General features: G+C 29.2%; 1 protein-coding gene across 1 annotated transcript in view; it reads left to right on the top strand.

Moving 5' to 3' along the window:
- Positions 1–13,766, top strand: part of LOC106690845 (protein piccolo) — a gene marked incomplete at its 5' end in the record, with an annotated part of 30,102 nt that extends 16,336 nt beyond the window's left edge. The window contains 6 exon segments of the mRNA XM_014436426.3: positions 1,653–2,619; positions 3,034–3,452; positions 3,972–4,087; positions 5,966–6,028; positions 6,648–8,940; positions 12,777–13,766. Of these exon segments, the coding sequence (XP_014291912.3) occupies positions 1,653–2,619; positions 3,034–3,452; positions 3,972–4,087; positions 5,966–6,028; positions 6,648–8,872 (3,790 nt within the window).
- Positions 13,767–18,383: the final 4,617 nt, after the last annotated feature.

The raw sequence follows: 18,383 nt of genomic DNA, 5'->3' as shown, positions 1-18,383 counted from the left end.
TTGAAAATTTGTCTTTAGCCAATAATGAATTGCGTTATATAATATATTTTTTAAGACAGAGAGAGTTCTTCATTTTCTGATACCGTTTGGCAATAACCGTTAGAAATTATGGTGTCTTGTTCCAGCGTGACAAGACAATCGTCTGTTATTTTTAAAATACACTTTAATTGCAGCAAGACGGGGTGCCAGTGGTCTTCACACGCGACCAATTGCTCGCTCCAGTCAACTGTCTCCAGCCGGTTGGACTGTCTACTGTCCTCGTGTAATTGCGGTTTAATAGTGGTTACAATATATAAAATAGTGTTAACTGACATTTATTGTCGTACTATCAGAATTTGCTTGATATGTGGTTTTACTATCGTATGTGTGAGACGAAACTTGCACGACAGATATCTATCACGTGGAACCTCCAATTAATCACTGATGTTCCTGTCTCATGATAACGCGAGTAAACACGATCCTTTCTTATCAATTTTTGTTCTCTACGGAAATGTCTGACGGTAAAGGTATAGTTTTTATGTTCGTAATACACTATCTCAACTTCGGAAAAAAACATTCTTAATATAATTTCTATTTATCCATATATTTATATATTTTTATCCATATATTTATCAATATATTTCTATTTATCCATTATTTCAAACAAGTTGCCAGTGTTATGTTAAGTTAAATTATTAGAATAAAATTAAGTTTAAAAAAGTTAAATTACCTGAATAAAGTTAAGTTAACAAAGTTGAATAACTTGGATAAACTTAAATTAGAAGAATAAAGTTACGTTAAATTACCAGAATAAACCCCCAAAGGTTTACAAGGCTTCACAAACGTCGGGCACAAAATTTGAAATGGAAGGTTTTGAAACTCAAAACATGCCCTGCGGAACCCTGTAGCTAGATATACCAATATTATCCCCAGATTTTCCTTGGAACAGCTTCCTTCTCTCATAACTGTGCCTTGTTTGGTAACCGAGAGTGCACTCGATGCAGATGTTCAAAAGTGCCAGGAAAATTCTCAGTAAAGATATTCAGTGAGATCATCCAATCTCAATCCCTTTACGTATCATTACAAAATACTTTGTAGTGCCTTTAACGATTTTCAATTTGAGTCGCAGAATTCTCCAGTTAGATAATCGAGTTCCATGATTCCCGAGAAAAAGTTTTTCCAAAACCAATATTTATTTCACAAATAACGAGAATCATTATTTTGGCAAATATCATGAAAACTACTTTTAGATGTTCGGTTCGGCGGATACTGATAAAACTCGACGATATACGGCCTATGTACCTCTAGGGAGTGATGAACTTTTTACCATCGTGTTTCGCATCAGAACCCGTTGAAAAAAATGAGTTCACAATTATTTCTAGGTTAATGTGCAATTTTACTAGACTATTACAGATAACTAAGGTAACTAATAACAATTATTTTGTATTAGAAGTATAGGTATATTTTCAAACAAATACTGCCTAGATAAGAGATTTGTAAAACCTTTCTTTCTTTTCAGGTACCAGAGTTATGAAATTATTAGATTTTTCATTCAACAGAAAACTGAGTCAGGGATTACATTTTCATTATTATTATTATATTTTAAGATTTAATGATAGAATATTACTAATTTACTAATTTGAGAAGTAACAGCGATGTCTTTCCTGTTGCAGTTGTACGGGACAAATACCGCAGCAGAACCCAATGAGCAGCCAGCCCTTGCCCCCAGCGGCCGTCGCAGCAATGCAGCCCCAGATCGCGGTGGCAGTGCTCCCGCCACCCCCTCCACCACCTCCACCACCTCCAGCCGGGCCCTGTCCACCCTCATCTGCTCCGCCGGCGCCCACCCTACCGCCGCCGACTTCTCCTTCCAACAAGCCACTCGACTTTCCTCCAAGACCCGAATTCCTGGCTGATATTGCCAGCCATCCACCATTGCGGCCTGTTGGACAAGCACCGAGGTCTTCATACGAAGCTCAGCCTCCAGAATTCTTGGCTGATATTGCAAGCCATCCTCCCCTGAGACCAGTAGGACAAGCACCTCGTTCATCTTACGAACCACAGCCTTCGTCAATACAAGTTCAGCTCAAACCGGTTTCTCCTAAACCTTCTGTAGATCAAATTGACTCAGCGCCCATTGGGCAGGTGCCTTTTGTTCCGAGGCCTCAGGTAGAGATACCAATCCAAAATCTTTCTATTGCTGGTCAAGGTGTATCTCCTCCAATCCAGAATCAGGTGAGATCACCATTGCCTCAAGCTGGAAGGTCACCCGTTACTCCACCAACTCAACAGATTAGAGCTCCACCAACCCCACCTCTCCAATCTGTTAGAACCCCTCCTACTCCACCAGTTCAGTCAGTTAAAGTGTCCCCTGTGCCCATGGTTCAGCCAGCAACACCTCCTGCACCTACTCCACCACCGATTCAGAGGCAACCTAGTACACCATCAACACCATCTCTTAATAAATCTCCTGCTCCATGGCTGACCAACAAAGCAGCACCAAAAGAAGTACAACCTTCTTGGGCTATGAGGCAGCAATCTTTAGAACCTCAGCCTCCAATGCCGCCAGTTCAACAACCATTACAACAGCCAATTCAAACACCAGGGCATCAGCCTGTTACAAGGGTCATACCGATTCAGGTTTGCTTAATAAAAAACTATTTTAATTAATGATTACTATCAAGTATTTTTATTTATTTGTAATTTCAACATAGGAGATATTCCTAACTGGGGCCAGGTTCAAGTTATGGGACTGATAATCTCTCAATTCACTAATAGTTTCTTTATTATTTAATTACCAAATTTTAAGTCAATTCTTTAATTATTTAATTACCGATTTTCACATTTGAATGATTTCAAGTTTATTCTATTGCCATTAATACTATTTTATCATCCTAACATTTGCTAGATATCCCACTTTTCAAATGGAGCATACTTTTGTTATTGTTCCCAATAATTTGTCCAAAAATTCCCAACATAAAATTTATTTACCTCGATAATTACTTTTATGAAGATGTGCATCTTTTAAGCATTAAAAGAATTCTGAACTTACAGATTGAGGGCAGACAGCCAGCTACGCCTCCGACACCAATGCAGCAATTTGTACAGACCCCTCTCAGACAAACTCAGCCACAATCTCCTGATTTCTCAGCTCCACATCAACATCATCAGCAACCATCACCCACTTTCATGCAAACTCAACCACAATATCCTCAATATCCACCTTTGCAACAACAATATACATATCCACAACAACAATATGTGCCACCACAATTTCAACAATATGGACAAAATCCTCCACAACAGCAGTATGTGCAATCACAACCTGTTCAGCAAGATGTGCAAGGAAGGACTAGAATAATTCCAATTCAAATGGAAGGAAACGGCAATGATAACCAACAACAAACATCTCAAAAAGCAGTTTACCAGAACCAAACCAGCTTACCAGGAAATATTCAAAATAGAAATCAAAAGTAAGTTAGTGTAGTTTAATTTTTTTTTTTTATTATTAATTTAATAAATTAGAGTAATGAGCTGATAAGAATGAGGAAATAAGTTATATCAATACAGGTGATTAAGTTTTGATACACTATCACTTATTGCATGTTCTGAAACTACCTGTATATACCAATGCACATCATCAGATAAAGGCAGAACTATGCCAGTAATCTTATATTACAATAATCTGTAAATCTGGTTTCAGCTATCTCAATATAGATCAAATACCAATATTGTTAACAGTACATTATTAACCCACACAATGAACAATAGTAAAAAGTATTTTAATCTTCAAATGTGTTTATAGAAACATCACTGAGTTTCCATCAATATGAATTTTTATTTTATGCAGGTTCTCTTTTAATGATGTATATTAAAATCCTAGGTTAAATAATCAATGTTAAATATAGTATTTGGTCTGATAACTGCTTAGTCCTATTATTTCATTTATCCATTTCTATGGTTTTAAATATGTTGTTTTATAAATATTACAGTGGTGAAGCAGACCCACGCAAATTTCAAACACAAACTAGCTGGTCAGGAAACCCAACCCAGTCACGATCATTCAGGGTGTTACAAAAGATTACTGGATCTGATGATGAACCTCAAGGTATGGAGTTCAATCAATAACTGAGAATTAATTTTTCTGAAATATATTTTGTAATATAAAATCAAAATTTAGTTTAGTCTATTAAAATAAAAGGTTAATGGATTTAATTCATTTAAATCGAAGCAAAATAACCCTCAAATTAATTCTTATAACAGACTACTGTTTTATATTGAATTATAATTATGGTAGCAGAATGTAAAATGTTTGACAAAAGAAGATAAGCAACATCAAAGAAAATGCAGTAAAAATTGTTCCTTGTTTTGAAAAATCTATAAAATGAAAACCTCTGATAGAAAAATTGCTGTTTTTCCTTTTTTTTTTTTAACTTTCACAATTTTTATAAACAGTTCAACAAAGTAACAAATTGAATATCATTATATTAAACTGCCAAATACTCTCAAACCTCTATAAGTATATAATTTTTTGTTTATAAATAAAGTATTGAGGAGGTTTGAAGTTTTTTTTTTATGTAATAAACAAATCCACTCTTCAGCTGTTCAGGACCCATACACCTTCCGGTGTGTTGGCAACAAACTTGCAGCCAATAAAAATTATTGGGGATTAAGTTTTTAGGTTTAGTTTAAATACATTTCAAAAGCAATATGTGCCCAATCACATTATAAAGTTCATATAACGACCACTACAACATAATCACTAACTCAAAAACTCCTAACATCAGAAGAAGACAGTGTTGAAATTGAAATATATATTGGTATATATAAATTAGTATATAAAAGCAGAGGATATGGAAAAATGTTTTTTTTATAAACTGCAAATTTCCATTATAAAAACACACTTTCTGTTTATGAAGTAAATGTTATATGTATATTAAAATAATATGGCTAAAAACTGCTTGAGTCAAAAAAATAAACTTTTTGTATTCAAAACTATTACAATTACCTACTTACCTGTTGCCATCTCTCAAGTTTTTTTTATTTGAGATCGGACATATAGCATTTACCTTGATGATATTCGTTGCAATTGAACTATTCTGTTTACATAGATTTTTTTTTCATAAAGCCTTCAGATTTAATTTGCAATATTTTTTTTTTAATTCAAATAAAAGTTTGATTTAAAAAATGAGTCTATATATATAGTGGGTAGCTCAATGGTAAGACACTGTGCTACTAACTTTAAGGACCTGTGTTCGAATCCGGCTGTGGCAAATCATTTTTTTACCCAGCCTCATGAAGTGGGTTCTTTAATTGGGTAAAAATCTATAGGTTAACCATGATTCTGACAAAATTACCTCCTTGCACAACTGTCGGTTGGTCTAGAAACATTACTTTCTTACAAATTACTGCACCTCTGACCCATCATGGGTTGTAGCAGTACAAATTTAATTTATTTTTTATGTAAATGTATATGTAGTTTTTTGTTTATTTCTACTTTATTCAATCTTGTGAGTTCATTAATATCAAATATTAATGTTATCCTGGTAATTAAGCATTGATATGGTTTTAAGGGAAGATGTCTTATTTGATTAATACCTAAAGAATTATAAATATGTAGTTTATTATTTTTTTATAATAATATATATTTTTTTAAAGTTTATTTTTATATTTTATATATTTCTTGAGTTTTATGTATATTTTAAATTACTGTTATGTATGCTTTAAATGATTTTTATACTTTAAAGTACCTTTAAGTTTTAAACTAGGTCAGTTATTCAATTTATGTATGTGTTCAATTTCATTTTACATTATGTTACTATTTATATGTTTTTATTAGTTTGTTTCAGTTGTGCTATATCTTTTTATTAGTTATTTGTTGCATTCAAGTTGCTATTAGCTATTATGTTATTGTTACAGTTGTCCTGTTTTTAAAATAAATAAAGCAATCACTGTGTCAACATAACAGAAATATTTATTATTTCAGCTCCTCTTCAACAAGTACCCCATGGTGAAGTAATACTAGTCAACAGAGTATACCCAGCTCAAGGTATTTATCCAACTTTTTAATTAACTTTTAAATTTTATTATTTTTAATGTTTTTAAAATGAAAATCATTTTTTGCCATCAAGCATTTGATAGAAATTTTTTTAAAAAATTATTTTTCATTACTATTAATTTTTTGTTTTGTTTTCAGCAATGAATCATTATTATACATCTAGAAAATTAAAAAAAAAATCATGACATATATATGTTGAAAAAATAAATATTCTTATAGAAACAATACAATTATTTTCACTAAAGATTAAAATAAATATATAACTTATGATGAATACAATTTAAATAAACCCATAGCTATAATAGCACTTTATTTCTTCCTGTGAATAATCAGGAGATAAAATTTGTGCAAGTAACTAATGGTGTTGTTGCATGGAAATAAAAGCTGCTGTATACAAAACCCCATTAACTACTACAATGCCCTGACAATGCATTATAATAATACAATAATACTCCTGAACATGATGGATCAATGGGTCTCATTGTTTGCTCGATTCAGTAACATTTTAGGAAATAATTTACATTAATGAATTAAATAAAAATAAGGTGGATAAATAGATAGTAAGAGTTTATTTTCAGGATACAAGTCGATGTTTTGTTATTTGTTGTAGCCACGGAACCAGTGAGCAGAGAATATAGTGGTTGGGGTACTAACACTCCTCCTGTCTATCCTAACTACTGGTATAATCCTCCCCAAACCCCCGAAGAACAGCAACAATTCTGGGAGCACTATAACGCCATGTGCAATTACATGGCTCACATGAATGCAACAGCTATGAGATACAGTCCTTACCCCTTCCCTCCATACCTTCCTCCATACATGCCATATCCAAGCGATACAGAAGACTACTCAAATTCGTCGAGCGATGAAATGACCATATACGGCAATATGTTTAAAGAACATGCTCAACAAATGGAACAGCAAGCCCAAAACCAAAGTATGGAGTCCATTACAGAGTCAAGCGATGCCACACCAGCAGATCTTACTGAAACAGAAGGCGAGGACACAAGTGATACTGACACAGAGGTGGAAGAGAGATCACAAAATCCTATCCCAAGTATTCGTTCTGTACCAAATATAAATATTTATGCTTGCAACTCTGATGAATCATCAGAAGATTCTGAATCAGAAGAAGATGATGAAGGAGAAGAAACAGAAGATGACTCTCTACCACATCAGTTGAGTGTAATTTATGAAGAGAGTGATTTTTCGTCTGAAGAAGGTAGGAAGAGCAGTGCAAAAAGTCCATACGAGAGTGACAACAGTTCAAGTTCTACTCTGAAGAATAAGGATGAAGATGAGAATGCTGTAAAAGTGCGCCTTCCGCTGCAATTAAAGTTCACACGTTCAGAAAATGATGAAGAAGTAGCTACATTAATTGTAGGAAACAGTGAAATGGAAGCCAGCAAAACCAATGAAACTGAAGAACTGGGTTTGATAATTACAGATATTATAAAAGAGGAAAGTGATCCAGATATTAGTGCAACTATTATACTTAAAAAACCAAAAGCAAAGGGTTTGACCAAAGAGAGAGAAGATTCTCCTGTGGACTTCTGGAAAGAATTGAATGGAGATAATAATGTATCTACAAATGTTGACGTGAGATCCTCCGAAGATGATTCTAAGCAAGAAGAAAGTGATTTCCATTGGGAAGATGATTCAAGCAGCACTAGTGTCCAGACAGTGAAAAAAGGTGTCTCCGGAAATGATTCCTCTAGTGAGGCAGAAGCAGCAGGAAATTTAGATGATCAAGAAGAATTGATAAACAATACTGCTAAAGAAAAGTCTGCATCAAACCAAGTGAATAGTGAGGACACTTGTGAGTCTGATGAGAGTAGTGAAGAAGAAGAAACAGATGAAAAGGCAAGTTCAAAAATTGGAAAAGAACAATTGGAAACCGAGGAAGAGGAAGAAGAAGAAGAAGATTCAGACAGCAGCTCATCTTCTTCAAGTAGCGATGATGATAGCGAGCATTCCAATGTATTTAATGAAAATACTGGAGAAGAAAATTGCTTGGCTAAGAAAAAAGAACTTATTAATTCTAAATCATTTGAGGAAAGTGAAGACGATTCTGGAGTTACTTCAGATTTAAGTCGCCATATTTCTGAAACTGACACTGATCCAGAGTGTGGCAGTGAGCTTAGTAAAATGTCAAGATATCAAAGGGCTGCCACACATTCAAGGTTATTTAAGTTGTTACAAGAGGAGTGTGAGGCAGAAGATAATGCTGAGCGATCACAATCGATTTCTCAAAGAAAAGAAAGATTAACACTTCCTCTGAATAACACTGCAGGAGGTGAAGACAGTCTTAGTTCTTCTTCAGGAATCAATTCACCTTCATCTCCCACAGTAAATGATAGGCTTGTTAAAGAATTGATACAAAGTCTTTTAAGTAGAAAGAAAGGAAGACATTTCAGAAAACTACCAATTGAGAAACTGCATGCGGCTGCCTTAAGAATCCTCCAAGAAGATATGGATCGATATGACTCACTTTCTACATCTGATGAGAGTAACCTTTTCTTATCACCTGTAAACAACAGCAAAATAAATGCTGGAACTTATACTGATAGCTCATTACTCAATCCAGAGTCATATGGAGGAAATTATTATGATTATTGTGATTACTATAGCACTTGGGGAACTGTGGATAGTTGTGTAGAACCTGAATATGATGTTGTGCCTTCAAAGACTTTCAAAACACTTCAAAGACAGGTACAAGGAGAAACACCCGGCATAAAAGTTAGGTGTCCTCGAGTTCCGAGTTCCAAAAATGTGCGGGAGCAGCTCACAACACCTATTCCTTCATTCTCATCTCCTATCCCGAAGGAAACATAAAATATAGAATGACTTCTGAAGGTTTTGTCTTCAATTCTTTGTCTGTACAGTCACTGTCAGTATAGGAGGTACTTTGTTGTACTATTGAGTTGTAGTGATGCCCTTTATGAACCTAACATGTATACCTTCTTTCTTCTGTTTCTTGCTAATATATTTATAGGCCTCAGAACTGAGTAAACTCCACCTTTTTTCTTGATCCAGCTCTTTAATATAATTCGTTTAAGGTAGTGTTGTTAGATTTTTGTTTATACATATTTTTCCCACCTATTAGTGTGAATCTGTTGCATGTAATACAAAAATAATAAACTAATTGATTTATATATAAAAATATTTTTTAAAAAGTATCAAATCAAGTTATATAAATACTTCTTCAATAAAACAACATGAAAACTTTTAATTTTAATGGATATATTATGGATAGCAAATATAAAAGTGACAACATAAACTGTAAATAAGTAACAAATTAACATTTAATTAACAAATTAATAAAGTTGCATCCAATTTTATGTACTACTATGCTCATTAAACTCATTGATCAGTTTACATTAACCAGAACAAGTTAATACAAAATAATAAAGGAAGAAAAATATAATTAATTAATAATTGTATTAATATCGAAATATTTTGAAAATGTCATATTGTGCTGGACAGTGAAAGTCAAAATTCAGAGCTATTTTAAGCAAAAAGGTGCAGTTTGCTTCTAAAGTCTTGGTCCTATGAAGTTTGTCAATATTCCTTTCTTGTATAAAAACAAAAAAAAATATTTAACCGCTGCACTTTAAGAATAAATATCTTTATTCTATCTCTTCTTTGACTAATTTTAGGTTGAAGTGTTATAGTTATGATTTGCTTTAAAATATTCATTAAAACTTTAAAATAAATGTATTAACTAAACAATTTTAAAGTAGCTGATTTTGAATACTAACTTGTGTGAGAGTGAATTTTTATTTAGTTATTTAATTTTTTATTTTGAATTTTTATGTACAATCAACTCTGCTTTGTTGTGGCCCATGGAGCCTACTACTTTTAAAAATAAATTGGAAGTCCTACTAGAATGTATTTCCTGAAAAATAATCATACTTATCCATTAATGTAAAGTAATGGGAGTTTTATTTAAATATTAAAAGTGGATTCAGGCTCACTATGAATTTTATTCATAAGAATTCATAAATAAAACTAAAACATATAAATAAAATGTGTGTTTATTCACTGTAACATAAATCTCAGTTTGACTTCATTTTCCTTGTATCCTCAGATGGTAAGATCAAGTTTGTAAAAATAAAATGATACTTCAAAGGACCTACAGGTTTCCATAAATCACTCCACGTATTAACTGATTTGAAACAGGAAACCTTCTTCTCAAAAGATCAACTTTATAACTTTCTTAAAAATTTTGTTATTCTATGAAGCTTTTAGTACTTTATCATCAAAATCCTATTATTATTTGCTTTAATTTCTGTTTTTAAAACCCCCTAAACGTTGTGATTAACAGAACTATCATGATAACCAGTACCCACATTGATATCAAGGGCTAAATAGAAGTTTTGAGGGAAACAGACAAAACCAAAATTTTGTATGTGGGGGGCTATAATATGAACTGTAAGATTCATGATAAAATACTATTGATTAAATGACAATTTCAATGCAAAATACATGAATCTCAAAGGAAAGTCTAGTAAAATACAGTTATAAGATATTTCAATTATTGCTATAAGATGATGGAATTATTATTCAATTCTTAATATATAATATTTTTCAGTGCTCTATTCAGGGATATGCATACAGCTTTTATAATATGTTTTAGTTTTACTAATCATAATTTGAAATATCACATTTTTTATTTTATATTATATTGGAATTTTAATTACCATTATTTAGTATCATACAAATAAATATCTCATTTAAAAATATTTGGGAGTCCATGAGAAAAAAAGAAAATGTCCTTCTTTGTACTTGACCCTAGTATCCTTAGTCCCAATTCAGCAAAGTTGATTGCATTTAACAAGAGTAATTTTTCTTGTGTGAATATTCAAGTTTTTAAATTGTATTTGGTTTTTATTTTTTTTTTAATTTACTTTTTTATTATATTTATGTAGTTTTATAAAATCGTTTTTAATAATTATTTCCTCATGATACATCATCTTCCTCTAAGTTAAATACCAAGAATAAATTTTAATTGGCAAACTGCATGAATTTTTACAGTTCATTTAATTAATATTATGTTGTCACTTTTCTAGTTATTAAATATTAAAAGTTTTTAATATTGAAATTAATTAATCATTATTAATTAGAGAGCTTTTATTAATTTTTAATATAATATTCTCCCTGTATAATCTGCTTATTAGAAAATAACAAAAAAAAAAAAAGAAAAGCTGTTAATTTTCATAAATGATTGATATGAATAAATTTGTTAGTGACATATTTACATTGTTGAAATAACCTTTAATTTTCAATTAAAAGATTAACATATTTCAATAAGTTTAGAAACTTTTTAGTTTAAAATGATGTTAAATTATAAAAATTTATCTCTTCATTTTCTATAAAATATTCTAATTAATTTAATTTTTTTTTACCTTTAAAATGAATATCAATATCATCGTATAAATAATTAAAAGAAAACTCGTCTTTAATAAATGTATACTATCAGATGAAATTCAATTAAGAGTACTAAAGTTTGTTTCCAATTAGTTTATACTCCTCAAATTTGCAAGGTATTATAAATTTGTAAGGAAAGATTGAGAAAAAAATTAATGTTCTTTGTTGCAACATAGCTATCTTTTTCTTTTTGAGCACTTAGATCTGCTAATGAAATACGAATATTTATTTTCATAAATATATATTTTTTAATAACTGATTAGCACAATAAATCAATTTTTGGAGTTAAAACGCAAGAACAATAAGTTACTAGTTCATTACATTTTCAAAATTATGAAAAAAACATTATTTTTCTCGGAGAAAAAATTTGTAGTTTCTTCTTAATAAGTTAGAGAAAAAATGAACTGATAGAATGCTAAATAAAACATGCACTCTCAATACAAAAACTATTATTTAATTGTTCTTTTTTTTTGTACTAAACACATCAACAGTACTGTGTAGTATTGTTGTATTGTGTTTACGAAAAAACAAAAAAAAAATTTTAAATAGTTTTTGTATTGAGATTATATGTTTAATTATATGACACAGAGTGATTAGCCTGCAAATGAAAGACATTTTGTAAATGAATTGTGACAAGTTAATAATTGAGGTTGTTTCCTTGATAATTGGTTGACCTTAGGGCCGAAGTGTTGAAGGATAAAAATAAACTATTGAGAGTAAATTGGATCATTATAGTTGTTGTTATTATTATTATAAACCACTCTCAAACAATTAATTAATAAATATGTTAAATCAGTAAACTATTATTTGTATTTATTTTTTTCCTTTCAAAGGTTTAGTTTGAAACACCCATTTATTGGTTGGTAATAGTTGTTTGACTGTATGTAAATACTTGATCACCTTAATATATTAAAATATACATTTCTAAATTACTGTAACACAATTGTCTATGACTCTAGTATAAAGGAAATTATAATACTTTATTACATATTGCAGAGAACCATAACCAGAAAATATAATAGATAATTTTTTCATTACTAGATGTAAATGCTCAAAATAAATAAATAATATTATATTTTTAAATATATTGGGTGAAATTATCACCCAATGTGTACCTACATATTTAAACATACACACACATAAGCATGATAAGTTTTGTTTTACGACAATATATTTTAATTATCACTATTTAAAATTCAATAAAAAAAAATGCTAATATTATTGTTACAAACCATAAACATTAAACTTACTTGTCTGTTACATAATTTTGTATGCATTGTTGTTGATTGTTTATTGATTTTTATTTCAGAAAGATTGGATGAATCTGAATACTGAGGAGCAGTGACTGCAATTTTACCTGCTTCAGTTTGGCTTCTTTACTTGTTTTAAATGAGAAAAGATTGAGTTTTTAAGTAAACGTTTTTTAAGGAAGCATTTTAGAAAATTTGTAAATTTGATAGTGGGCACACTATCATCATACCAAGAAATGAGTATGCATGAACACATCCATACGCAGGATAGATGTACATGTAATTAAATGTGATCAAACATTAGCAATGGATAAATGCAAATTACAAGATTAGTTTTCATTTTAAATGTTAAAAGAATGATTAATATTTTATTTTGGTTTAAAAATTTGTTTTATGTTTTTCAATATGAATCTCCCGATTGATGTTAAGTGAATAATTTTCAGTTAGTTGATTTTGAAAAATATTTAAGTTACTGTTGTATTTATTCATAAGACGTATTGTTTTTAATTTTACAGTGAAAAAATGAGTTAATTTTATTTTCAAACAGAACAATTAAAAAAAAAATAATAATGCACTTTTGGATCATTGTAGTATTAAGTGAAAGTTAAAATTTAGTGATTTATTATTTATTGTTATCTACTTAAGAAGTATTGAGACATATTTTTAAATCACTTTGATTTAGCTATTTAAAAATATGAAGTACTATTTATGTTTTTTTTAATTCATTGAATGCTTTATGAAACTAAATTTGAGAAAACATAAAAAAACAGTTTTGAAGTAAACTTTTCTTTTTTTTATGATAGAAATTATAATGTGTTGAATTTTTTTTAATGAATTGTGTTTGAATTTTTTCTTGCTAAGGCATAATAGAAATCTGAAATCATTACAACAATCACTTAAATAATTAAGTATTTTAAATAACGAAGTTCCTGATTGAAATATTGTAAATTACTCAGTATCTGTAATTAGAGATTTTTGTCAAACAATATGTACCTTATTTGAGATCTGAACTGTTAATTTTGCCACATAATAAAGTTTAATGAATCATCTTAGGTAGTAATATTAGTTCACCTCTATAATCCATAATGTTATTATTGGTTATTAGTTTTTCAATTATTTATTATGCATACTCATCAAGGATCAGCATCAAGAGCATTACAATGAGAAATGTGTGGAAGTAAAATATGTAATGAAAAGTTTTTTAAATATCTAGGTAAAATGAACAGAAAATTATCAAATCTTTAATTGATGTCTAAAGTTATATAAGTCAAAAGTGGCTTATATAGTAAAACAAAAAGTAATAAGAAGTGATAAGCAAAAGTAAATAACGAGAAAATAATTCATACTCTTCCAATGTTATGTATTATTTTCTTGTAGTTTTTTGTTATCTTTTTAATTTTTTATACACTATTTTTTTTCTTTCCACTATATGGTTATTATCTCATTTTGTTTTTAGCCCTGAAGATGTTTTTAGGCTTGAAATTAAGACTGCAACGGTGGAACAAATCAAATAAGTTTTACTTATTCATGTCTTTTATTGTTCCTTTGACTGTAACTCTCAACCATCTTCTCCTCATATTAAATCTACAGTCAACAATAAAACATTTAGAATTATTTTTGTGCAGCATGTCTTTTTTTATTTGAAACCCTGGTTTGCCTAGAGGTACAGATGCAAATATAAGCACCATTCCAAAAAATAAGATTCCTATGAGTAATATTTTCTGAATTTGCCAAACATATCATCAATTGACGTAAAAACAGAAGAAAATATCAAAAAATCATATTATTTCTAACCTGTGGCAGAAATAGTATGATAAATGGATTAACACAATACAAAAATGAAACTAACTAAATTATATTAACAGGAGTTTATTTTTTAAACTAAATAGTAATATATTATTTTTTAAACAAAATTACTTAATAATGTTTGTAGGAATATAATATAGCAATGATACTTTTAGATAAATGTCCATTATAATACTAGAGAAGCTGAAACTATTTTCTAATAACCAGAACAATATTTATAATTTTTGATTTTGCCGCACCCAAACAGCAAAACTGCTTTAGTGTATAAAAATGGAAGAAAAGCTCATTACTCAATAATGCTAATAAATAATCGGTTAAATATTTTTTAAAAAATGGAATTGGTGTTTTATCCATTTGAATTTCTAATAAAAAAACATATATACTGTTGATTATCATTGAGGTACGATGTCATTTCTGATTGTGATGAGATTTCATACACACACACACACACACACACATGCATTGTTTTCTCTTAATTCTTTTTTTTAATTCAACTACATCTTCGATGTCTTAACTATTTTAGTATTTCTAAGAGGTATTGTTAAATACATGGTTGTATTTATAATTTTTTATTTTAACTAAATGAATAAAATTGATATATGCTAAGAAATAGTGAGTTAAATACTACCATAAAAAAAAAAAATTCTAATAAAAATAAAGTAATAAAAAAAAATGGATAATCATTAAAGTACTATATCATATCTGCTGTTAATGACAATTCAAATTGTGAGTTTCTCAATTTTTTTTCAAATTCTTCATTATTAATGTAATAGCTAATTACAAATATTTAAGAATATGAAGTTAGATTTACACTTTTTAGTTCCAAACAGGTTAATTGGATTTGTGGTGGGATTGAAATAAAAACAGCTAACACTTTTTTAATGTTTCACAAAAAAAATTTTTTTTAATTCAATTACATCATCAATGCTATAACTAATTTAATATATCTAAGGATGATTGTTCAATATTGGTCTCATTCACAATATTTAGTTTTAACTAGGAGATGAAGATTAGTGGTGAAATCAAAATAAAAACAGTCAAAATATTAGGATGTTTAACAAAAAAAAAGTTAATTAATTTTTTATTTTACCACACCCACAGGCTGATGGATATTTTTCATTTAAATTAAACATTAAAATATTTTTATTTATAAAAAAAAATTAATTTTTGAATCATCTCCTAATTTTTGGTTAAAACAATGCCCTAATGTTTCTAATTATAAATCTTTAGTTGTTAACAAATATTTTAAATCATTCTGATATTGTGCAATTATTTTTTAAGATATATGCCAATCAATGACTATAAAATGTTTTTTTGTTACATTAAATGAGTTGTTTTTAATAAGTAACAAAACTGAGGCTAAAATAAATACTAAACTTTCAATTTAAACTTCAAGATAATATACTTAACATGCTCCTAGGAATGATTCAAAAAGAAAAATAAGAAGGTCTCAAGATACAATAATTTAACCTCTCTATACATACCGCATCTATTTGTTTAATTGAACAAAAGTTGATAAATAAGTAAAGTTATTGATATGATTCTTGTGATTTCATGTAAATTATTACTTAAAGAAAATTGCATAACTTTATTTTATGTCATGAAACTGCACAAACACCTTTGTCTTCAATCTCTTCCTTATAAAAATTACTAGAACAATGAAAGTAGGCTAGCTGAAAATGGTAATGAACAGCTGAGGAATGGGTTCTGAGTGTAGTCCAAACATTGCCACTTTGGGTAAATTTCATCAACAGTTTTCCTATGATAAGTAAAAAATTAGAACTGCTAAGCAGTAACGTAACCTTTCTTTAATGTAGTAAACTGTATTTTAGGACTGTTAACTTTTTGAATGTAATATCATTTTTTCTGAGCCAACTGAAAGAAGTTATGATCAGAACCAGTACTTTTATCCAATGACATGCATTTTTTCAACATTTGGCAAAACATCTTAACAAATTAGTTTACACAGATCTAATTAAGCAAAAGTTAGTTTATTTTGTATATTAGATGATTAACCCAGATTTTAATAATTTTTATTAAATAAAAAATTCAAAATTCCAATACTAAATTCAGAATGTAATTTCAAGCTAATTTCCAACTAACAAAATAATACTATTTTAATTAACACAGTCTTCAATAATTAACTTCTTAGCATTGGAATTTTTAGTTTTGTTGCTGGCCTCTCATCTCCTTTTTTTGTACTTTTTAAACACCATACACATAATCAATTACAGTTTGATGGTTAAATTCTTTACAAGCTATAATTTTAGTTCATATAAATCTGTTTATATAAACTGACCATCAAGTCTGTTAATGTTGAAAAACCATTTTCTGATCATAAAAATATTTTTAATAATAGTAACTATTAACTTGAAATGTTAATATTCTGAAGTTGTGAAAGTTAGTTTCAAAATTTTAGAACTTTATTTAATAATTTTAAGGCAGAGCATGTCACTGACTAATTCATTAATATGCTATCCATTTTGTCCATGCTGTTGCTTAGTATTACAAAAATTATTATACAAATATTATATTTTTTTATTTAGAAGTAAAATTAGTAACGATTGGTATTTAATTTTCTATCACTTTCATATTTTAGATTTTGATAAGTGTCTCACATTATATTTTTATTGACATACAAAATTTTTAAAACATTTACATTCTTATTGTTTTTATTGTTCATTATATGTTTTAATTTACTTAACACCCTAAAAATTTATCTTAATTAACAATTAACTGTTTCAGATACAGAATCTAAACCTAAGCTCAGTTAAGGCTTGAACTAACGTTTTCCAGAGAAATAGCTAAATTAAATGCTTTTTGATATTGTAAAAAAGTATAATACTTTTTTTTTTTTATTGGTATAAAATTTAGGAAGGAACTGTTTATTGGAATCTGGAATCCAAAAATGAGTTTGGTTTTGGCCAAAACTGACGTTTTCCTCCAAAATTTGCTATTTTAATATATATATTAAAATTAATAATTGATTTATTTAACCCCCCAAAGTGTATTTATTAATTAGGAATTGACTGTTTGGATGCAGAACCTAAATCTAAGCTCAGTTTTGGCTGACGTAGACATGAAGACATAGCTCTATTATAAGCTTTTTTATATTGTAAAAATGTATTATACTTTTTTTCAATTTTCATAAAAATTAGAAATGAACTGATTATTGGGAGATGGGATCCAAAAATGAGCTCGGTTTTGGTCATAACTGAAGTTTTCTTCCAAAATTTGATATTTTGAGATATTTATTAGGCTTAATAATTAATATTTTGATGACTTATTTTTTTTTTATTGTATCAATTTGCAATTTTATTTATTTTCTCCTCACCCTGCCTTTACAGCAATACAGGTGTGCAGCAGCAGTTCGATGTTACATATGTATGCGTAGCATCCAACTACTGCTAATAAAACAATTTACGATGTTCTATTTTGAGCTATGAGATTGAGTCTTCTGTGTCTCTTCAGTCTGGTGGTCTTTCAGAAGCTGATTTTCTTCGACTAAGATTAAAGAGGGCTGGCCCTACAATAGTTTTCCACCCAAATAAAAATTCCTTGTAATAAGTGTAGTTTTCCTCAGTCAGTAGGTGATGAAGCTCAATGAGGGTTTCCCTCAGCAATTTGGCCCACACTAGATCAAAAATGGTGCAGCCCATGCTGAAATCTAATCTTCAATAATTAAAAAGAGAATGTATTAAATATATTAGCATCTATCAATTAATAATTTGATTTTAACTATTGATAGCGTGGGGAATTAGTCCTGTGCAAAAGACACTCCTAATAATGATTTGCAATTTTATAATTATTAGATAATTTTCAATTGTAAAGATATTTAAGTAAAAAAATATATAATCAAA

The sequence above is a fragment of the Halyomorpha halys genome, unplaced genomic scaffold (genome assembly GCF_000696795.3).
Source record: "Halyomorpha halys isolate HHAL.00 unplaced genomic scaffold, Hhal_1.1 Scaffold1907.1, whole genome shotgun sequence".
Taxonomy (NCBI): domain Eukaryota; kingdom Metazoa; phylum Arthropoda; class Insecta; order Hemiptera; family Pentatomidae; genus Halyomorpha; species Halyomorpha halys.
Note: the sequence above shows the minus strand (reverse complement) of the source record. Positions and strands in the feature narration are given on the sequence as shown.